The following is a 23,346-nucleotide window of genomic DNA, read 5'->3' as shown; positions in this document are numbered from 1 at the left end:
CTCTAGTACAGCCTCCCAGGAGCCAGGCAGCAGAGCCCATCCTGCTAGCCGGGGACTCGGCTTCACCTGGAAAATCCTTATCTCACTGCCCTCCAGGGTGCCCCCTGGGGCTCATCACTACTGCTGGGCATGTTTCACGGGTGAGGGAGGGGCTGCCCCATTTCCACCCAGTAAGTTCCTTGGAGCAGGGAACTTTGTTTGTCCTTTGTTTTTGGTTTGCTCAATGCTCTCTGCTCACTAAGGGCCCTGATCTCTTCTGGGGCCTCGGATGCTACAGTAATGCTAACAATGGGGATCTTTCCTAGAATAATCATAAGTAATAATACCTAGCAGCTTTCGTCAGATCTCAGAGCACTTTACCGAGGAGGGCAGTATCATTACCCCAATCTAGCAGCTAGGGAAACTGAGGCACAGAGCGGGGAAGTGACTCACCTAAGGTCACCCAGCAGGCCAGTGGCTGAGCTGGGACTAGAACCCAGGTCCTCCTGAGTCCCAATCAGCTATCCACTAGGCCACACTGCCTCTGTAGACAGTTTGCGGTGGAGCTTTGGGTTAATCCCACTGTTCTGTCTTGTATTACACCTCATCTGCGATGTGCAGTGACAGCTGCCAGCAGCTCTGTGTCAGGCAGTTTGGGCCAGTGCTGGTGACAGACACTTTGAAGTGGGTTCTAGACAGGCCCTGGGTGCCAGCTCTGAGGGGCGAGCGCTATCTTATCAGGCAGAATTCCTCTCCCCTGTCCCGTGATAACAGAGCCTTCCACGCTGCCCCAGCATGCCAGGAGGTGAGAGCCAGACAGGTGCAGCTTCACACTTCCTGTAGTGGGCTTAGAGCTGATCCGCCTGACTGGTGATGCTAGCAGAGGGGTTGTGCTCAGAAGCCAGCCCCAGCCCCGGGCGCTACCTGCCAGGACACATGCACACAAAGTGACAACACAGCCGTGCCCAACGGAGAATGGCGACAATCATTTCTGCTGTACCCTGGGAAGCTTTCACTTGGGAAAGGTGATCTTGTGCACGGGTGTCTTTGGGGATTTCATTTTCTCCCTGGTCTCTCTGACAGTTTACTGTGCCTTCTCCATATTGTGTCGCTGTGTGGGCCGGGGGAATGTAACATTTTGAGCTGTGTCACTGTAACCAATCTCCCTCGGGCAGTGTCCCAGACCTGACCAAACACAGAGATTACATTTTGTCCGTTCAAGAAAACGTCCATTCAAAACTCATCTAATAGCCTGGATGTTTCTCTCAGCTTCCATGAAGGCCTCTGTTAAGCCCCAGCACACGAATAGCATGGAATATGAAAATTTCCCCACCGGGATGCCATGTTTGCAGCCAGGAAGCCTGTCCCAAATACCCCTGCAAGGCCCCCACTCTTGACATTACAGCTGTTGATCTGGCAGTCCCTGGTGGAACCTGAGGTTAGGAGTTGATGTTGACAGAAGATGTGTGGACAGGGTATTCCAGGCACGCACAGGGTTAAACCGGAGGTGTCGGGTCACCAGAAGGTAACAGATATGCTCGGTCTACCACTGCTTTATTTCCATCAGTTCTGCCCTCACTCCCACATTCCAGCTGCTGCCGCTTTTCACAGCTGGCAGCTCTCGGGGGACATTTCCCAGAGCTGCTTGGGAGGGGAGGGGAGGCAGGAATCCCAAAGCGGTGGCTGGTTGGTTTGTTTGATTGTAGTGCCAGCTTGAAAAGTCCTGGGGATTGGAATCATTTATCCACAGGGTCCCCGACAGCAAGGAGGGGACAGAGTCTTGGTGGCTTATTCATTCCTTGGCATTTAGAGCCAGTTGTGATTGATGGGTAGAACCTATGCTGATGCTCCCCATACCCTAGAAACTGAACTTACCATCAACAACTTGTTTCACCTTGGGCAACAAACAATCCCTGGATGGCAGTGACTGGCACTGCCCACTTAATCCGGATTTGCACTAGAGATAGTGGTGAAAGGCTCCATATTCCATGGCCTGTTCCCTGAGACATGAAGTCCCCTAAAGATGTGGGTTTTTCATGAGCAATTCTAACCCTGGTCTCCCTTTCCCTGTGAGGTCATTTCTATTGCGGTCTTGATGGACTATTAAAACCAGGCTTTCTTTAGAGATGGTGACCCTCAAGGGTGGTCTCGGTGAGCCAATACCCATGGGAAATTGCCACTCAGCTGGGGGAGGGAGAGGCACATGGTGGGACTAGTGATCCTATGGTGATGGGCACTCTAGAAACACCTGGGATAGGGTATGAACTGAGGAAAGTCACTGGAGACGGAAGAGCATGTAGGAAGGAGAAGTTCCTCAAAACATCAGGGGAAGCTGCTCCCATACCTGAAAGTTCAAACGTTTGACTAGTGTGGGAATGAGCCGGGAAAACTCATTGCCTTGATGACTGGGTTTCTTGTCTGGCAGGTTGTGGGAAGCTCTGACTAATCTTCTATTCTGCTGGCGTACGGAGTTCTAAGAACTTCCTAATGAGCTGCGCTGATCTCCTTTTGTCTACGGGCCTGCTGTTGAACGTGGGAACGAGCGTCTGCAAATCCACTTCTCTTCTAGAGACACTGGGAACTCCAAGCGCTCGCGTTCCTCGAATACACCCTACTGCAGGCAAAGCGGTGGCAGGCCCCTGGAGTGATGGATAAGAGCAGGTCAGTAGTGGCCAGAGACATTTGTCATGATTTAGTGACTCGAGCTCGCCATTTCAAAGCAGGAAAAGACGTTTTGAGCCAATAGATCCTTAGCCCCCCAGGTGAGGAACAGTATGAGAAGCCAGATTTCTGTTCTCTTCTGAGCCTTGGTGGGAATCTTACGCAGCCCGGCTCAAAACAGCACAAAAGAAAGTACTGGGAGTGGGCAGCAAAATGTGTGTTTCACCTCAGACCCCTCACTGATTTCTCCATGTGTCCGGTGTGCACATTCACACACACTCCCTACCCAGACAAAGGAACAATAGTTATTTCCACCTGCACCCCCCCTATTCTGCAGCTAATTCCCCTTAATCTTTCCCTGTAGTCTCTAGTGAACCGAGCCGTGAGTGGGCTCTGCACAGTATCTGTTTCTGCTGTTCTACAGAGCGGCTAAGCCCGGGGTGGCTCGGATCACTCTACCAGTCCCCAACGTGATTATAAATGACTCTCCGGGAGCACGGGCTAGCCTATGGATCTGATTACAGAAGGGAGTTGCATGGCCTCTGCTCCGTCCATAATGAAGAGTAACCCTAGAAGAACATCTTGCCAATTACTCTACGATTGAACCCAGATAATGATGCTTAGAGAAGGCCCAGGAATGCATGAGCGTGGAGTTGAAATTCCCTTCTGACCCAGACGAGGGGCCCCCCGGGGAGGCTGGGACACACTTTGTGGAACAGGGAGCGGATGGATGCAGGACTGAATGAACAAGGGTGCTGCAATAACCCAACTCTATAGCGGATTGAAATAGAAAACAGGGCGTGAGGCAGATTCTCATGTATATCCTGGGCCTAACCTAATTAGACATGGGGTCGCCATGTAGACGACAGTAATTGAACTAGCGTTCAAAGCAGTAACACAATATCCATCCTAGGGCTGCTACTCCTAGGAGTGAGCGGGCTGCAAATTGTTCCAACCGCTGGTGACTAACATTTTCTTTTGCCATTACATCATTACTTGTGAGTGAGTAAATCATGCAGACGGACCCAAAAACGTGGCAAGGGAGCCTTTATATGACAGCACACCCTCCTTTATTCTGTTCATGACATGCCTTTTATATACAGCCTGGTTTGGAGAGTTTTACAAAAAGTTTGGTGCACTATTTTTCATATCCTTCTGCATATAAATCCAAGTGCTTTAGTCTCATGAGTCTAAGTGCCCAAGCCTGAGAGAGAGAGAAAATTTATAACGAGAAACCCCATTAAAAGAGCTTTTCTGTAAATCATGTCATGCTTTTAAGGGCCAATACCTCACAATTTATCATGGCTAGAAACAAATACAATATCCCGTTGGAGAGTGGGGAATCTCAGCTCTTCTCTGTTGGAATGAAGCCCCAGTTGCTCGTCTTAATGGTTCATGGGATACCAAACCTTAAATCTGTTCAGTCCTGAATGGAGCTGGTTGGGAATTTTTTCATAAAATGTTTTTTTTTCATCCGAAAATGCCAAATCATCAAAAATGAAGCTTTTTGCAGGTCAGTTTCAATGTATTGTTCTACTAAAAAAAAAAGAGTTTGGAAAAAAAGGTTTTAAAATTGTTGACTTGTTTCATTTTGACATGTTTCGAATGAAGCAGTCTGGCTTTCCAGTTTGAAACTGCTTATTGTTTTCAAATTTAAGCTAAAATACAGGGTTTTTTTTAAAAAAGGTGTCAAAACTGAAAATACACCGGTTCCAAATTATTGAGGCAAAACATTTCGATGGACCCAAACAATTTTTCCCCCCCCCCAGTGGACAAAAAAAGTTGAGATTTTGACTTTAGATCCCAACTCAGGATGGGAACAATTTTCAAAAACATCCACGAGGCAGGAAAATAATCCCCCACCCAGCTCTGTGGAATGTGACACTGATCTGAGATGTAGGATGGGACATTCTGGGGGAAAGGCCCCATTTGCAGGAAAGAAGGTAGAAATCCGTTGGCAGGTTTCTTTGCTTTAAGAGCAGTTGCTTGGAAGCTGCTCAAGGATTTGAGAGCTTAGAATACATAGAGGTAGGGGGCAGAGTGCAGGTGAGGTGGCCCAGGAGAGATGAAAAAGCCATTTGTCACAGGGGCCTGTGATTTTTCACAAGAGGATACAAAAGGGTAGGTTAGGCTAGGCTCTTAACTCCCAGTGAGGGCAATGGAAATTAGGAACCTACATACTTCTGAGGATCTGGTCCCGGTGTCACAAAGGGAGAGGGGGCTGGGAAGAATACCTGCTCTGAATTGCAGCTAGGTGGGGTTAGGAGTGTCTCGACCCCAGGGGCTGCTGGGGCTCTAGTCCTGACTGATGGATGGCTGGGTGATTCCCTGTTCTGTTCATTCCCTCTGGGGCGCCTGACATTGGCCGCTGTGGGAAGACAGGACACTGGGCTGGGTGGACCTTTGCTCTGACCCGCTGTGGCTGTTCTAATGACCTGGTTAGGGCTGAAAGCACCAGCCCAACCTCTGCCCATTGACTGATCCCCGCAGCCCTTTGAAAACAGCCCGGAGCTTAGGCGAAGCTGGTTTGCATCTGAATCCCAGGGCTCTGGACCCGCTGGAGCCCCGCCGACGGCTGTGCGTGTGGGGCGGGATGTTGATTTTTCCCTGCAACAAGCCAGGGCTTTATCAGGCCCATCGCTTTCCCACGGTTTTCTGTTGCCAGTGAGGTCACTGGTCCCTTTAAACCGCGGCGCGGACCAATCACCGAGGCGGGCAGGGGGGCGGAGGGGGGGCACCCGGGTCGGTTCACACGGGCTGCTCCTTTGACGGGAAGGCGGGGGCCGGGAGGGGAGTGGGAACCTGGGAAAGCCGGAGCCGCCGAGCGATCCGTCACCCCGAGCAGAGGGAGACGGGGCTGGAGGGGAGCGGGCGGAGGAGCTGCCCGCAGGCGTCGGGGGCGATTTCCTCTTCCCAGCGGGGGGAAGGGGGGGCGTCTCTTCCCTTCCTAGAGCCAGAAGGGGAGCAGGGCTGCGGAGACAGGACTGATCGCACCGCGCCCGGCCAGGGTGGGACAGCTCCCAACCCCCCTCCCACGACCCCCATAGACCCCCCACCTGCGGGGAGGGTGCGGGACAGCCCCCCCATAGACCCCCGATCGCCCCCACGTGCGGGGAGGGTGAGGGACAGCCTCCCCCCCATACACGTGCGGGGGAGCCTCTAACCCCCCATACACCCCCGATCGCCCCCCCGTTGGGAACAGCCGGTTCTCCCCACGTGGGGGGGGGGTGAGGGACCCCCCCCCCCCATAGACCCCCGGTCGCCCCCACGTGCGGGGAGGGTGCAGGGGAGGCTGTTTGCTCGCCGCTGTCTCGGAGGATGAAGAGGCTGAGCGAGGAGAGCTGGTCGGGCTCCGAGTCGGACGGGACCATAGACGTGGGCAAAGAGGAGGAATACAGGTAAGGCGGCAGCACCTGGGAGGGGCAGTGAGGGGGGGGGGCTGGCATGGGGGTCAGGGCGCACTGGGGCAGGGGGGCTGGAGAAATTTGCACAGTGGGGGCGGGAGGGCAGAGACCCCTTGAACCAAACTGTGAACCCTGGATATGATGGAAGTTACTGGGGGTGGGGGGAGCCACACCTCTAGTTCCAGCACCTATGCACCGGGGAGGTGGGTTTAGAGCCCAGCAGGGTCCTTCCAGCAGCTCCAGAAGCTCCCATCTTAGCCGCGCCACCCACTTGGGGCCACAGGGTGAACCCCATCTGCAAATTTGGGCTAATCCCAGAAGGGCCGAGGAGGGGGTGAGGATGATTGGTGCCGGGCTCTGGGGCTGGGAAGTGCTAACCTCCCAGCTGAAAAGCAAACAGAAACTCACCCCAGCCCCCAGCGAAGGAATAGTGATCTGCCAGCCCTGGAGGAAATGCCAAACTAAGGCTAAAGTTTCCCGCTCTCCCATCCTGGCTAAAGGAAAGGAATTATCTAACCTTCTTTAACTGGAGCTCCTCGCTCCTCAGGAGAGAGCTATGTATGTTCCCCTCATGCAAGTGCGAGTCTCTATTATCTGCAGCCCTGTTTATCTGAAACTTCCCAAAGAATTTTGGATGAGCTACAAGTATCAGGGGGCCGCCGGGTTAGTCTGTATCCACAAAAACAACGAGGAGTCCGGGGACACCTTAAAAACTAACAGATTTATTTGGGCATCAGCTTTCGTGGGCAAAAACCCCACAAATCTGTTAGTCTTTAAGGTGCCCCCGGACTCCTCGTTGTTGTTTTTTTTGGATGAGTGAGTTTGTCCTGCACTAGCCACGCTGTCCGTGGATTCATAATGCACCCACTGCCCGGTTATGCCAGGGTTCATTTGTTCTTTATTGAATGGGGGAGGGTTTGTGGTTTTCCCGTGTAAGAGTTTTTTACACTGTACAAACGAAACGATGTTAGCAATGGACCTTACCCGTCCAGTTAACTGAGTTTCAGCTTCTGGGCTCCTGTCAGGCTCGAGAGCTCTGCAACTTGGTAAAGGAAAGGAGCTGACCCGATGCCATTTCCCCCTCTAGGGTGCTATTTTCTGTATGTTAAGGGAGTCTTGCTGCTGTCCTCTGTTTGCCAGGAGCCCAGGCACTGTCAGTGCAAACACAGACAGAGTAGGAATGTATGAAGCACTCTTGTTTTCTTCTCTAACCTGTACGTCGGTGGCTTCTGCACACTCATGTCTGCACCCAGTATCCCCCAGTGCACCCGTAGAAATAAGCCCTTCACTGCTTGATATCCCAAATACAGAAATCACCCGTGGCCACATTCGGTGAGCCTCTCTTGCTAGGTGCCTCAGCAGGATATAATAATAATAATTAATGGAGACATCCCATCTCCTAGAACTGGAAGGGACCTTGAAAGGTCATTGAGTCCAGCCCCCTGCCTTCACTAGCAGGACCAAGTACTGATTTTGCCCCAGATCCCCAAGTGGCCCCCTCAAGGATTGAATTCACAACCCTGGGTTTAGCAGACCAATGCTCAAACCACTGAGCTAGCCCTCCCTGCAGATATGCTTAGGCTCTCTGGCTTACAAGACACTGATGGACATAACAGTATGTAGTGGAACCGTCTCAATCATTTATGTCAGTGAACAACCATAGAGACGGGTTTGATCTCTGTTGCAACTGAAAATATGTATTTCCAAAGCAAGATGTAAAACCTAACATGATGATTGCTATATTATTTATTATACTGTGGGTGGTGCGTAGGGGCCCCATTGTGTTTGTACAGCACCTAGCACGTAATGAAAAGACAGTTCCTGCCCTGAAGAGTTTACAACCTAAGTAATGTACTAATGTAAGAAAAGTAACAGGCAAAGAGAAACACCTCCAAGTAGGGAGTGTTGGCTAGAGCTTAGAGTAATTTGGGACAGTAAGTCAGGAGTTTTGGATTTAATTCACCGCTGATTTGCTGTGTGACTTTGGGGATAAGCTGCTGGTGTTGTGAAGCGTAATTAACTCATGTTTGTAAACGGTGGAGATCCTCAGATGAACCTTGGTACAGATGCGAAAATGATTATTTTTGTTTATTAAAAAGCCAGCCGAATAATGCTACAAATGACAAAGCCAGACAACAAGAAATGTATCAATCATAGTCCTCCAGAAACTTAGACCAAATGTCCTTCAATTCCTCATATGTATCAGTCACATGGAAGAAACCCTTTTGAAGTAAGCCAAATCCATCCGTCCAGCAAAGAGCAATGCATTCAAACAAAATGGGACTTTCTATTTTCCTACAAATGGAGGTTCATTGTATTCAATCTGAATGTTAGTGAGTTCTATTGGACACACACATTACACACCCATACTGCACATCAAATCACATCCCTGTACCATATATACACACACAATCCCACATGCAACAGTACAAATAATAGTAAATATTCCTTGCTGTGAGCACATGCACACGCTCTCCCATGTACACCCTCTCACCATGCACACACACAAACACAGTAGACACATACACACAGGGAAAACACACAGCAGGTGTGGAAAGACTACAAATATATGGGGTATATGAGACAGTACTCAAGGTAAGAGTTTGTCATTGTGTGTGATTTATGTGAAACATTGCTACTCATACTGAGAGAGCAACAAATCCATGATGACATTTTGACAACATTCATTGTGTTAATCAATAACAAGTAACAGATGCACCATGTGGAGGTTGCCATCTTGCCCCTGGCTCACTAATCTGGACTTGGTTATTTGAATGTTGCTAATCACCTCTCTTGCCATATGGAAGAAGAAGAATTATAGTGAAACAACTTCTGGAAACCCCTCACCTTGTGCCTAACAAAAGGTACTTTGAATGGACCATGCTTATTCTAGGGTTTGGCCTGCTGTGCAGAACACACTCTGCCTACAGAGACTTATTTAACAGGTTCTGCTATTAAAATGCTCTGTCAAACTGAAAAATATTGCAGTTTGATGGAGTGAACCCAAACCCCTTTCCAGACTTATAATTCTTATTTGCTCTTCAGGTCCCTCGGGACGTCTGGACTGGAGAATGTTATAAACAGTGTTTAGATTTGATCATCTTTGCTTCAGATTTCTCAAGAGGCAGAAACAGTCCAGCAGTTGGTCAGTTTCAGGAGCTGCCGTTGAGAGAAAAGTCTCCCAAGGACCACGGGAGATCATTCAAGCAGAGGACTTTTGTAGCTTCCCTGTCAAACATACACATGGGTTCCACGTCCGTGAAGTCCCCCATCTTCTAATTGGCTGTCCCTATAAAGGATCTCCTTTCTTTGAAATCCAAACATACCTGTCCCCCATGCAAAGCTGCTCTTGTCCTGCATTCATTCTCCTGCATTAGACAGCAGAACGGTGACTCTGAGATGATGAAAGTGTTGTTTATACGAAAGATTTGACCTCCCTTCGTATTGTGCTTCCTGCACCGTTACTTTGGGTCTTTTGTCTCACCTTTGGGTCCCGCCAGATGAAAGGTCTGAAGAGCATTCTCCCCCAGTTTTTCCCTTTCTAGATCTCATTTTCCTGGGCTTCTGCACTGCAGGGCTGCCCAGAGGATTCAGGGGGCCTGGAGCAAAGCAATTTCGGGGGCCCCTTCCATAAAAAGAGTTGCAATACTATAGAATACTATATTCTCATGGAGGCCCCTGTGGGGCCCGGGGCCTGGAGCAAATTGCCCCACTAGCCCCCCCCTCTGGGTGGCCCTGCTGCCCTGCACCTTGTGCCATCCGGTTGGGGAAGACAGACCAGCAGCGCCTTCAGGGACTGTCTATTGGCAGGCAATGATCACTGTGCGGAGTAATATAACAAGAGGCATTTCCCACCTACTTCTGCCTTCACAGCTGAGCTCCATCTCCATGGTGCTCCACAGTCCCCCTAATTATGGGGAGCAACTGGTTTTGTCCATTTAAAAGTTTATCTTTCAGCTGTTTGCTGTGTAACCAGATACTGCCCTGGGGAATCGGGGATAACTTTATGTCTGTCACAGGAGAAGCAAACATGCAGCTGCAAGAAATGTTCTTCTCAGGGAAATAATTACATCAGGGGTTCTCAAACTGGGGGTCGGGACCTCTCAGGGGGTCATGAGGTTATTACATGGGGGGGTCGCGAGCTGTCAACCTTCACCCCAAACCTCGCTTTGCTTCCAGCATTTAGAATGGTGTTAAATATATGAAAAAGTGTTTTTAATTTATAAAGGGGGTCGCACTCAGAGGATTGCTATGTGAAAGGGGGCACCAGTAACAAAAGTTTGAGAGTCACTGAATTATATGATCCAGGAAAGCCCTGATCAACCACATCGTCACCAGGCCTGATCCTGAGGCATGAGTTCCCTAACTCCTACTTCCGTCAGTGGGAGTTGTGGGTCCATTATCACAATGACGGTATAAAACGCTGCGGGTTTATAAAAGAGATCTGAAATCCTCATGAACGGAGAAAAACGGGGACTCTAAAGATCAGATCTTTGCTTTTTCAACAAGTCAGGAAGACGCTGGCTATTTTGATACCAAAAGACGATTATGCCTCCTAGCAGAACAGCCTGCCAGAAATCTCTCACAATCTGATGGCCTTTTTCGGGGAGGAGAGATCCTAAGGCCTGCCCAGCTCCCCCTGCCACCTCCCGCTTTACTTAGCTCTAAGTAGACTGTGCTTAAAATGGTACAAAAATCTCAAAACTCCCTTCCACGTGGGAAATCACATGTGGTGAGTGGGTGTAAAGCCTCTGTGTGTGGTGAACAAATAGACAGCATCTGAAACACCTCCCCCCCCCCTTCTTCTTTCTATACAGCCAAGTATCCAGGGCTGTTTCTCCCACCACCACATCTCAGATACAAGCCAGGAAGAAGCGGAGAGGGGTGAGTAGCATTTATGCTACAAAATCTAACAGCCACATTGTGCCCGTCAGTGGCACGCACAGCTTGAGGACATGTGAATGCTGTTCGGTTTTTAACGCTCATTACCAAGTAAGCTATATGTCAGCAAAGAAATGGGCCTTTTCAACCCTTCTGTCTCATGGATCTCTATTGTTAACGAGGGTGAGCTCCATATCCCACGGGAGAAGCAGTGTTAGAACAGTATAGGGAAGAGGAGCCCGGGCTGCTGGCTTCTATTTCCAACTCTACACCACCAGGGATGGGCTCTTCTGGGGGCTGGAGAGGCTCCAGGCATAACTTAGCTTTGGTGGCCTGTCTAAGTCCCAGCATCCTCCCTGAGCTGCCCCCTGGACCACTGCACTGGCTGGAATCTCCGTAGGGCTGCATGATGCTGCCCTATATCTAGCGTGTCCACTGTGATGGGCCTGTGACAGGGTCCTCTGAAGGTAGCCCTACAGCTGTCCTCCACCCTGCCTTCACTGGGGAAATTGTCCTCAGCGGCAACTGGGGCTTGTCGGGCCCTTTTATCCTCCCTGTAGGGGTTGGGCTCCCACCCCAAGTATTGTTGGGCAAGTCATTTAACCCCCCCTGTGCCTCAGTTTCTCCACTGGTGACACTGATTTATTACATTTGATTAAAAGTGCCTATCTAAAACTGTACATATTAAAGGGGATATTAAAAATGGGGGACAATCTGTACCGCATGGAGGGCTATGAGGCTCCATTAACCAATGCTTGTTAAAGAATTTGAGCTCCCTAGATGGAAGGCATTCTAGAAATGGGAGGGATAAGTCTAAAAAGGATGACGGGATATGGGGCCCAGCTATGCTCCTCTGAATGGAATTCTTTTGTAGATCATTGAGAAGCGGCGCCGTGACCGTATTAACAGCAGCCTGTCTGAACTGAGGCGTTTAGTCCCTACTGCCTTTGAGAAGCAGGTATGTGCAGAATGTTAGACGTGACCGTTTCCCCCCCAGAGGCTTATCGTTTTAAGAAAGGCAATGGTGTCCCTAGCCAGAAGCTGGGAATGAGCAATGGGGATGGATCACTTGATGATTCCCTGTTCTGTTCATTCCCTCTGGGGCACCTGGCACTGGCCACTGTCGGAAGACAGGATACTGGGCTAGAGGGACCCTTGGTCTGACCCAGTAGGGCTGTTCTTATGTTCTTATGTTAAAGGAAAGACCTGCTGGTGCTTATGAACAAACATACATAGAGGGGTCATATCAGCAGAGTAAATTATCTTCAGGCAGCCCAAAGCAGGGTTGTGGTTCAATGGTTGGGAGGTCTCTTGCTTTTACAGCCATTCCACATTAGGCGTTAATTTAATTAGCTCTCATTAGCTGAGCAGGGTTTGGATAGTGGCCAGTGCTTGGATGAAGAGCCCTAGCTGGTGCTGTAGAAAGAGATGCTGGTGATGGAGTAGGTAGCATTCTTCTCTCTGCGTCGTCAATGCTGCCCTAATGCTTAAGCAGTTGCTGTCTTAGGATGAAATCTAAAAACCAGGTCCTGCTCATTCACTGTGAAAAGATCTCCTGAAATCCAAGTCACGTGTCCGGCATATGTGATTGTTGCTTCTTTTTGTCCCCTGTTAACATCTGTTTGTCTAAAGGCCCCAAACCTCTCAGGGTACTTTTCCCAGTTGGGGTGTTAAACCCAAGAGTCATGCTCAAATTGTAACTTGGGTAATGCTATTCTGTTTTCCTAAATTCCTTCTGCAACTACATTTGGAGATATTATTCTTCATTGGCCAAGTTTAAAGGGTAACGCAATGTCAATGGCGCACAATGACTGCTGCATTCCACCCCAGAGGTGGCTGCATTTCACTTGATGGGTAATTGTTAAATACAGTCTGTAGATCCTTTTAGGATTCTTCAAGATTGAAAACCCTATAAACACTCTAAATTATTATCACCCCAGGGGATAAGTGGGTGGTAATAAATCTTCCAGGAAATCTTGTGGAGGATAAAAGACATTTTGCAGCAGCAGGGATGAACGGAAATAGAGATTTTTAGTTTGTTTCACAGTCTCTTTTGAGGGGAGATCCATTTTCCTTATCACTTGATTCGAGATGAGTCTGAATCCAAACCCTGAATCTGTTATTTCTGCCCATTTCTGGAAAGTTCAGGCCCTCTTGAAGCTGGCTCCCTCAATGAGATGGAATCCTAGATTTTAAAATGGTGGATTGATAGTCTCTCTTTCTCTGCCCCTCCCTGCTTTCAATACACAGGGCTCCTCCAAGCTGGAGAAGGCAGAGATCCTGCAAATGACAGTGGACCATTTAAAAATGCTTCATGCCACTGGAGGAACAGGTGAGAACTGCTTTTGTAAACGTGTGTTTTGAGGGTGAGATCCTGGCTGTATTGAAAGCAACGGCAAAATTCCCACTGACCCCCCCCCGGGGGGACCGGATTTCTTCTGAGGGGAGGAAAATTCACCCTTGAATCCGAGAGCAGCGTCCCGCTGTTATTGTCCGTTGTTTACTCCAGAAATCGTTAATGCTAAGGATATAGAAAATATTGGTGTTTGCTTTTGAAAGGAAGCGGCTCTCCCAGGGGAGGCTTTCCACTTCCTGTGCTACTATTTGTGATCCTGCAGATGGGTCAGAATCTCACATTTAGGCCTTGGCAGACTGAGGTGTGCCATATGGTGTGTTCTGTGTAACCACAGAAAAGGCAGCCAACTCCCAGAACAGCGACAGCCCCGGGCAAGGCTACACACTTAGTCATGCTCACAAATGGACCTGACTTCCAAACCAAAGTCTGCCTCCTCCGCATCCCATCGGGATGTTTCCTGGCACTGCCTGGAGTCTGGTTAGTGACTCTGCATAGAAACACGACTTTTCCCCTCCCCCATCTCAGAATTTGTAAAACACAAGGGGATACACATCCTCCGCAAGAGCAAAGTTCCCATTCTCCGCTTGCCCAGCGACTCTGGCGGGGACCTCAGTTTCAACACAGTAATCCTCTGACTCAGTTAAAACACAGTTCTGTCTCGCTGGGTAGATGGGACCAGACTGTGGACTTTAGCACAGTTACATCATGGTCTAGAAACATTGTTTAAATACTCAGCATGACTACGCTACCAGGCTGAAACATGTTGTCAACAGGGTCCCCAAAATGTGCAGTGATACAGTACTTTGTCCACGCTGGTTGAGTTCTCTGGTTTATTGCCCATTCTCTCGGGAAGTCCAAGAAGGAAAGAGACCGAAGGAACAATTGATAGTTTTATTGTACTTCACTGATCATCTCCACAATCCAAGGCTTTGGGCCTTCTAGAGCCAATAGTCTTGGGTCTGAGACTGTCTCATATCCTTCAATTGGACATCTGTTTAAATAAAATATGAGTAACAGAGTCAAACAGTTGTCTCTAAACACAGGGAGGGGCTATTAAGCTGTCCATTGAGAAGCAGAAACCACACAACCTGGTGTTCTAGGAATGGCCATCCCAGAAGAGACCCAGCTAGTCCAGAATATTGCCTCCAGTAGCAGCCAGTGACAGAATCCAAAGGAAATTCCTTCCTGATCCCAGCTGGTGACCAGTTTATGCCCTGAACCAAGAACACTGATGGCCCTGATCATTTTATCCTAGCTAGAGTAACTGCAGATGCTAGTCTTATTCATGTAAACATCACATTCTTTTTTCAAGCTTTCTTGGCTATTTGCTTCAAGAATATCACGGGGCGGCAAATTCCTCAGGTTAAATACCCAATTACATTAAAATGGGTAGTGCTATCAGATGCCTGTGCTCTTGGTGGACATGATGCTATATATGTCTTTTTCTCACAGGGTTCTTAGATGCCCGGTCCCTGGCTGTGGATTACAGGAGTATCGGCTTCCGTGAATGCCTCACTGAAGTTGTCAGATACCTTGGTATCCTCGAGGGACAAAACGGTGCTGATCCTATCCGGCTACGACTCCTCTCCCACCTGAATAATTATGTTGCCGAAATGGAGCCTTCTCCCATGGCCGCTTCCCTTCTGCCCTTTCAGATGTGGCCCTGGTCATTCCTCCACAATTCCACAGCCCCCGCCAACCAAGTACTAATACCCAGGAGGGAGGCTGTCCCGGGTCTAGCTGTCTTGACTGCTTCCCCCCTGGCTTATCCAAGCACCACCATGAGAAGAGCTCCCGTTCGCCGAATTCCTAGTGCCATCATGCCAGCTCGCCGAAACTTCCTTTCCAATCGGATGGCCTCTTCGTCCCGGAGGGCTAAACCCACAGTGACATCACCAACCCCAGGTGCCATGTCCAGTGTGCCATCACCGAGGGGTGCCCTGAGAGACACCACCTCTAGAAGCAGCCAGATTGCAACTTTCCTGCTCTCCTCCGCCTCTGCTGGAGTTCCCGTACCACCCGCTTCTTACACAGCCCCTCCTGCTTTGAATGCTTCTCCTCAGGGACCAGGCACCAGAGGTGGGACTTCCAGACTCTGCCGCTCCTGGGCTACTGAAATTGGGGCTTTCTGATCCCTCCCTGACAAAATCCTAAGGGAGACAAAAATCATCAGCAGCCACTGCTCAAAAAGCACGCTCCGGTGAACAGCTTCTTTCCTGCTTTGCAGAAATAAAGGATCGATAAAGGATCCTCTCCTCACCTTGCCATCCCTTCTTATTCCTCACGTCCTCTTCCCTCCCTCCCCATCACACTGTCTCCCTCTTTTCCATGTCAGGTTTGCAGATTTTGTTTTGAATTGAATGTATTTGTCTCTCTACAGCTCCACTAAAGGTTGTGGATGAGGTTTATCCTAATTCAGACCTTTCCCTTCCACAACTCAGGTCCTGGTAGAGCTGAATGTTGCAGTTTGGAGAATGTAAACCAACCTTTGACTTTGCTGGAGACACAGAGCTCCCAAGCAGTGACACTTCCTATCACTTGTATGCAGTGTTGTCGTAGCCATGTAGGTCCCAGGATGTTAGCAAGACACGGTGTGGGAGGGAATATGTTTTATTGGACCAATTTCTGTTGGTGACCAAGAAAGTTTTCCAGTTTATACAGAGCTCTTCTTCAGGCCAGTCCTGAAGAAGAATTCTGTGTCAGCTCGAAAACTTGTCTCTCTCACCAACAGAAGTTGGTCCAATAAAACATATTCCCTCCCACACCTTGACTTTCGAACACTGACTTCCTCCCAGCTTCAGCATGTTGTTTGACATGGTCTAAGTGAGGTGAGACGTGCTGGCGAGTGATGAGACAACCCACCACATGCACACAAACTGTCCTTTAATAACTGAACCCAACCCCCATCAGGGTTACTGTGAATAGTCAGGACAAGTTGGGAGGTTCCTCTCCGTTGGCCAACCCCATTCTCTCGATCTCTAAAAATGGAGAGCTTGACATTATGCATAACAGGCTCATTCAAAACACATAACCCTGAGGGACAAGTTGGAGGAAAACGTAACAGTTCCCGATCGCCCTCTGAACTGACACACTGTGATACCCAGTACGCATTCCTGCACAGAGAATTATATCAGCACAAGACTTCCTGTACTTAAGACCCCAATACTATGTGCAGTCCACATTTTCATTTCCCGTGGCTCGGTCTTTACCTAAAACCAGGGCCTTCCCAAGAGTCACTAGTGTACTTAATTCATGGAAACATTTGCCTGATCCTGTGCTTAGATCAATGCTGTTATCAGAATGTTTTCAGGAGGGAATATCAGACATTACTCTGCAAAATTCCTTTGCCAGCTGCTGTTTGGGATTCCCTATGTGGATAATTCAGATGTCTGTGAGAGAGACAGACCTTGCTCATCCAGTGAAGCATTACAGAGTAAGGGAGCAGGTTTCCAAAGTGATACCTGTCATGGAGCGGGGAGGGCTTGGCAGCTGAAATATGAGGGAGAAGGATGCCCTTCCTTCTCTCTTCCCCTCTTCAGCCATCAATCCTCCCTTCCCATATGAAAATTCATTACCATAAAGGGAGGAGTGGAAGAAAGCATTCTTAACCCCAAGCTCCTCCTTTGTTTTTGCCAACTTCCAGATCCTTAATTAAAATTTCTAGCCTGTTCCCCCAGGCCCAGCTCTGCTCTTTTTCTTTATCGCCATGTTCTCTGCATGGACTGGAGCCCAAACCCATTGAAGTCAATGGCAGTCTTTCCACTGACTTCACGGGCTTTTGACCAGCCCCTATAATGTCCTCTCTCTCTTGAAAACTTTCTCTGCATTTGTCTTCTCTCTATGTGTAAATGCCAAGGATGGCGATTATTCTTTGTCCTCTGCTCACTCCGTACCTCTGAGTCTCCTCTCAATCCCTACCTCTCTAGGGCAGTGAGGAACAGCTATTTGGCATTCTGAAGCTCTGCTCCTGTCTCACCTCTTCTTAGCTCTGGTGGTTTTGAAACAGTGTGACCCATTGACTAGGGGAGTAAACTTAAACCCATGAGTTCTGTTCCCAGCTCTGCTATATGACCTTTGGCAAGTCACTTCACTTTACCTCAGTTTCCCCATCGGTAAAATAGGAACAGATGAAAAGATCTATATAAGAGCTAAGTAGTAGTATTATTCTGTTCCTGCTGCAATCAGCTGAGAAGCGGCAGTAGTAAGAGAGTGCTCAGAAGTTGCCCGAATGGGCAGTTGGTGTGAGCTGGTGTCCAGATGGCCATGGAGTCTATGAGAACCAGGACCTGTTTCCACAGAAGGGGTTGGGAGACTAGAACCGTTCCTCCCAACCAAGACATCTGGCCATCCTAGGCCACAGGCTGTCCACTGCCCCAATGCACTTCTCTTGGCATTATTATTTTATATAACATATAAGAAGGCAGTATACCTCCACTCAAATCAAAGCAAGACCCCCTCTTCCCTGAAACTGTGCTTTTATTTTCTTGGATATATCAAGCTGGCATTGGTCCAGTTGAACACCCTCTAAGCGCATCAATGTGACCCTTGCCTGAGCCAGCGGTGCCGTGCCATGAAGGGTAAAACACAGAAAGGAACAAAGGGGGAACAGTGAGTAGTGTCTTTTTAATGTAACAGACCCTCCCCATCCCAGACGTCAAGCAAGTGGCCAGTTGTGTATTGAGCTGGTGGTTCAGCAGTGGCATTGATACAGGTGTGTATCTGACATACGTATGTTAAATGTATATGGGTCAGACAGACTTGTTTTGGAAGTGAATCCCTCCGATTGCTCTCAATAACATAAATGCTCCCGGCCCCTGCTACTTGTCCTCACTCATTTCCTGAGGTGGCAGAGTCAATCAGGGATGAAATATTCCTGTTCGGAGAAGTTCCCCCTGGACTGGTTGTTCCTGGAGCTAGTCTGTGCATTAGCGCTCTCAGCGAGCCGCCTCGCCTCACTTTGCACTGCGCCGAGCTGTTAACTTTGTGAGCTGTCAGACATCCAGCAAAAGGTGTCAAATAAAGTCTTCCAAACCCATGTCATGGTTGTGAAATGTGCTGTTGTGTCACAGTCTGTTTTGCTGGAGATGTCACATGAGATCCCTTTGCAACTCTTCTTCAGCTTTGGACTTGAAGATGATACCAAATGACTGAAAATAGTTAAGTTTTGCCACCTCCCTTTTCCAGATCATTTATGAATGTGATGCACAGGACAGGTCCCAGTACAGATCCTTGGGGGACCCCGGAATTTACCTCTCTCCATTGTGAAAACTATTTATTCCTACACCTTGCCTTCTATCTTTTAGAATCAGGGCCGGCTCCAGGGTTTTGGCCGCCCCAAGCAGCCAAAAAAAAAAAAAAAAGCCGCGATCGCGATCTGCGGTGACAATTCGGCAGAAGGTCCTTCACTCCCAGTGGGAGTGAGGGACCGTCTGCCGAATTGCCACCGAATAGCTGGACTTGCCGCCCCTCTCCCGAGCAGCCGCCCCAAGCACCTGCTTGCCAAGCTGGTGCCTGGAGCCGGCCCTGTTTAGAATCATAGAATCATAGAATATCAGGGTTGGAAGGGACCTCAGGAGGACAGTTACTGATCCATGAGAGGACCTTCCCTCTTATCCAATGACAGTTTACTTTGCTTAAGAGCCTTTGGTGAGGGACCTTGTCAAAGGCTTTCTGAAAATCTAACACACTATATCCACTGGATCCTCCTTGTCCACATGTCTGTTGACCGCCCTCAAAGAATTCTAGTAGATTGGTGAGGCATGGTTTCCCTTTACAAAAACCATGTTGACTCTTCCTCAACAAATCATGTTCATCTATGTGTCTGCTCTTTGCTATAGTTTCAACCAATTTGCCAGGCACTGAAGTTAGGCTTACTGGCCTGTAATTGCCGGGATAGCCTCTGGAACCTTTTTAAGAAATTGGTGTCACATTAGCTATTCATAGATTATTCATAGATTATAGGACTGGAAGGGACCTCGAGAGGTCATCGAGTCCAGTCCCCAGTCATCTGGTACAGACGCTGATTTAAATGATAGGTTACATACCACAGACAAGAGACAAGGTGGGTGCGGGAATATCTTATATTGGACCAACTTCTGTTGGTGAGAGAGACAAGCTTTTGAGCTACAACGGAGCTCTTCCTCAGGACTGGGCAAGAGGAGACATTTGTTATATTGCAGATGCTCTGATTACAGTTGTCAATTTTGGTTGGAGGTATTCCTGGAGGTTTCATCACATGACATCATCTTTCATTAAAGATTAATCTTTAATTCCTGGAGACTCCAGGGCAATCCTGGAGGGTTGGCAACCCTAGCTCTGATTGTAAGGAGTAACTACATTCCATCTACCAAAGTTTCCGTGTGTGAATAATTTTGCCTACCTATGTTCTCCCATTGTTTTAAATGGATGAAGTGATCCTCCCCATCTCCTGTCCCTTCTTCCAATCAACTGCAGGAAGAAGCACTTCTGCTTTCACTATGATCCAGGTCTGCCCCCTAATGGTAAAGCCAAAAAGTTAATGAGAAATCCTAACGCAGCTCAGAGGATACAATAAGACGCAGGAGTCTACAGCTACCACTGATGAAATGTGACCTTCCAGCAGCCAACTGAAAACTCATATTAGAAAAATAGCCTACCTCTTACCATAGTGTGCAGTACCAGTACATCATGAATTACTTGCAGAATCATGACAACTAAGTGACCATGGAAGACCACAGGGCAAATGGTCTTGCACTGACCTGCCATCATTAGGAGCATACTCAGAGAATAAAGAATATTAAAAGAACATCATCAGAAACCTTTGCTCCAGCCACCTCTGAAGGCCTGAAGAGTGCAGATAGAGAAAGCGCTTTGGGATCCAGGCCCCACAGTCAGAGGGAGCCTGGATGCATCTGGAATCAGCCAGAACAGTAGGATCCATTTGACTGACCAACTGTTTGGGGCACAGAAAGCAGAAGATAGATCTTGGATGCCCTCCCCCGTCCCCTCGCCCCCCGGTGTCAATTCACTTTGTGATCTAATCTTCAAGTATAAGGAGACAGTATGTGGGAGTCATGACTCCAACTTCATGGAAGGGGACACAAAGTTATAATGAATATGCATTTAGAATAATCTTAATCTACTCAAGCACAGCTCTGGATGCTCAAACAGCTAAAGCAAATGCTGCATTCAGAATGGTTTCCAAGGTACCAGCACTAGTGCAACACCAGTTTTGGAGGATGTCTGGGCCATTTAAAACTGTATTTTTTCAAGGAAGTTTAATTAGAAGCATTAAACTCTGGGCCAATTTTTTCAGATAGAAATTGCAGGTTGATAGTGTTCTGATCCAAAGCAGGCAGGTGGGCAGTGTACAAACATAACAGCAAGTGGAAAGGAAACAGAAACAACAACAACACTGCGTCAGGCTTTGCTACCCATTCCCAGGTGTCACCAGAGTCCAATGATCTTGTGAGGCGTTGGGAACATGGCTGCTGCGTTGGGAGGACATTAGCTCGGAAGCAGAAAATGCCAGGGGGCTGGAAAGGGGTTACAACCAAAAAATATTGTAAAACAAGATATTCTGTTATATCCATTGTTTCCTTTTATTCTTCCACTGTAAATTATTTACCATAGTGGAAGGATAGTTTACCAATACATAGAAATAACCACTGGTTTTATCTAGGATTAAAGAAAATTAAATGTATAACTGAAAAGCCATATTATAACCGCAACAAGACCCTGAAGGATGTTAGGTTCTCTTGCACATAATTAATGCCCTGATGTGTCTTACTCTTATACTAAAGAGTCTGGGTAATTATGGATCTCCACAGCATTGATTCTAGTGAGTCTGGTGTTGGCGCATGTTCCAGCGGTTTTCTTCTCCATTCATTGTTCAACCTTTACCCTTTTACTCACCTTGTGAATGGAGAATGACAACTGGCTTCCATAGGGAGATGTTGATGAGCATTGGTCCTGCTCCAGGGCAATATATGATGTGAACTGGCATTCAAGGAAAAATGATGTTCTAAATACTAGGAGGCCGATTGCTATGGGAATAACTCCAGCTATAGTCACTCCTGATCTCAGTGCTGGGGGTATCTCCAAAACCATAGCTAAGAGGCATGTACTTCCAGGGCAGTGAGAGAGAATAGTCAGGCGCACACCTTGTCTTCAGGTGCATTATTTCATTGTCTGCTTTTCTTTCTCTGCTCCCCCTTTCTTCCTGATTCAGTTGGTTTCCTCCTTTATTCTCTCCCTTTTTCACCTCAGTTTCAATCCCAGGACATTGTTCCTCTCCTGTGTTTCACCAGCTGTCTCGTAACCCTCTGTTCACTAATTGTCACAGCACCACCAAACATCTTGATTCCAGTCCCTTCATGGACTGAAGAGAGACCCTCACTCCAGTCCTCCTGTGCACTATTTTCAGGGGAGAGGACAAGACTCTCTCTCAAGTACCATTACAAATAATCACCCCATATTGACTCACACTCATGTCCTTATGACCCATTCCCAACTGCCCCTTCCAATGGCCCAAACCCAACTGCCATGGAATCTTCTGGTCCCCACATTTCCATCTCTACATTGGCTAACGGGACAGCATCGGCTCCTGGCTACGAATTTATCTCAGTAGCATTACAAATATTCAGCTCCACTCTCCCCATGCAGAGGCAACACGCTTTTGGTATAACTTGAGTGAAGGGGGGATTGGTATGTGGGGGTATATTTTGTTGCCATGCAGCTGACAGGAGGGTTGGAAAGACGGTCAGTATTTGTGTGGTGGGCTGTCCTTAGCCCAGCGGAGGCATGGGGGAGATTATTGGTAGGATTTTGCCCCAGAATTGGCAGGGGGGGGGATGACAGGATTTGGGGTGGGGATGGCTTTAGACAGTTGGAAGGAGGGCAGGAATGGCCAGGTTAAAGGGAGTTGCCAGGATTTGGATGGGGTTTTGTAGGGGAAAAGTGAATGTCAGGACTTTGCCCGTGTGTTTTGTGGGGTGAAGGGTGTCAGAATTGGACAGGGCGGGGATTTGCCCCAATTTGGTGAGGGAACAATAATCAGGAGAGGAATGAAAGTGAGTTTGCCCTTGGACTTTTGAAGAAGTGGGAATGACAGAATGTGTACACGGGGTGGGGTGGGGGGGCAGGTGTTCTGGGGTTGTCAGGATTTTGGTGGGAAATTGTCCCTGACTGCAGGGGTCAGATTTTAGGAGCAGGTTGATTAGCAGGATTTTTCAGGGGCACAGGGTGGGAATTGACCTCTGTTGTCTAGGGGGAGGTGTCAAGATTTGGGATTTTGCCCCTGGACCGCTGGGGAAAGGGTGGGGATGTCAGAATGGGGGGGGGGGGGGGATTTTACCCTCTGCATTGTTGGTGAGCAGTTCTTATAATTTGAGTGGGGTCATGTCCCTGGATTCTCAGGGATGCTCTGCTCAGGATTTGAGTGTAGGTGTTGCCCCTGGATTGGAGTGAGTGAATGAGCGAGAGAGAGAGAGAGGATTTGAGTTAGGGTTTGCCTGGTTTGTTGAAGAGGGTCAGGTTTGGGGATGGCTGCTTGGATAGGTTACCCAGGATTGTTGGGGAGGAAGAATCCAAGTTTTGGGGGTGGGGTGGGGTTGATGTGTGCATGAGGGTTTGGGCATGAGGTTACCTCAGATTATTGGAGGAGGTCTGGGTTTGGGGGGCTACCCTGATGTGTGTGTGATGTTTGTGAGGGTCAACCTGGATTACTGGCAAGGAGGTCCTGTTTTCGGGGGTCTATCCTATATGTGTGTGAGGTTTGGGTAAAGGAGGTTGTCCTGGATTATTGGAGATGGGGTTCATGATTTGTGGGGCTGCCCAGATGTGTGGGGGATTGGGTGTGAGGTTACCCCCAGATTACGGGAGGGGGGCTCATGATTTGGGGGGGGCTGCCCAGATATGTGGGGGATTGGGTTTGATGTTACCCCCAGATTACCAGAGGGGGGTTCATGATTTGGGGGTGGTGCTGCCCAGATGTGGGGTGTGAGGTTACCCCCAGATTACTGGAGGGGGGTTCATGCTTGGAGGGGACTGCCCGGATGGGGGGAGGTTGCCCTGTGACGCCGTGTG

At 48.6% G+C, this 23,346-nt stretch overlaps 1 protein-coding gene across 2 annotated transcripts; it reads left to right on the top strand.

Annotated features, from left to right (window-relative positions):
* The first annotated feature begins 2,530 nt into the window (after positions 1-2,530).
* On the top strand, positions 2,531-15,529 carry HEYL (hes related family bHLH transcription factor with YRPW motif like). 2 transcript variants are annotated; one of them, XM_034754010.1, is made up of 6 exons: positions 5,487-5,758; positions 5,921-6,038; positions 10,862-10,928; positions 11,800-11,883; positions 13,176-13,257; positions 14,734-15,529. In XM_034754010.1, exons 2-6 carry the CDS (start codon positions 5,959-5,961, stop codon positions 15,411-15,413), a joined length of 993 nt encoding a protein of 330 aa, XP_034609901.1. In that variant the 5' UTR covers positions 5,487-5,758; positions 5,921-5,958; the 3' UTR covers positions 15,414-15,529. The 2 variants fall into 2 exon arrangements, with proteins under 2 accessions (XP_034609902.1, XP_034609901.1); XM_034754011.1 differs by lacking the exons at positions 5,487-5,758; positions 5,921-6,038 and adding an exon at positions 2,531-2,640.
* The last annotated feature ends 7,817 nt before the right edge of the window (positions 15,530-23,346 follow it).

The sequence above is a fragment of the Trachemys scripta genome, chromosome 20 (genome assembly GCF_013100865.1).
Source record: "Trachemys scripta elegans isolate TJP31775 chromosome 20, CAS_Tse_1.0, whole genome shotgun sequence".
NCBI lineage: Eukaryota > Metazoa > Chordata > Testudines > Emydidae > Trachemys > Trachemys scripta.
Note: the sequence above shows the minus strand (reverse complement) of the source record. Positions and strands in the feature narration are given on the sequence as shown.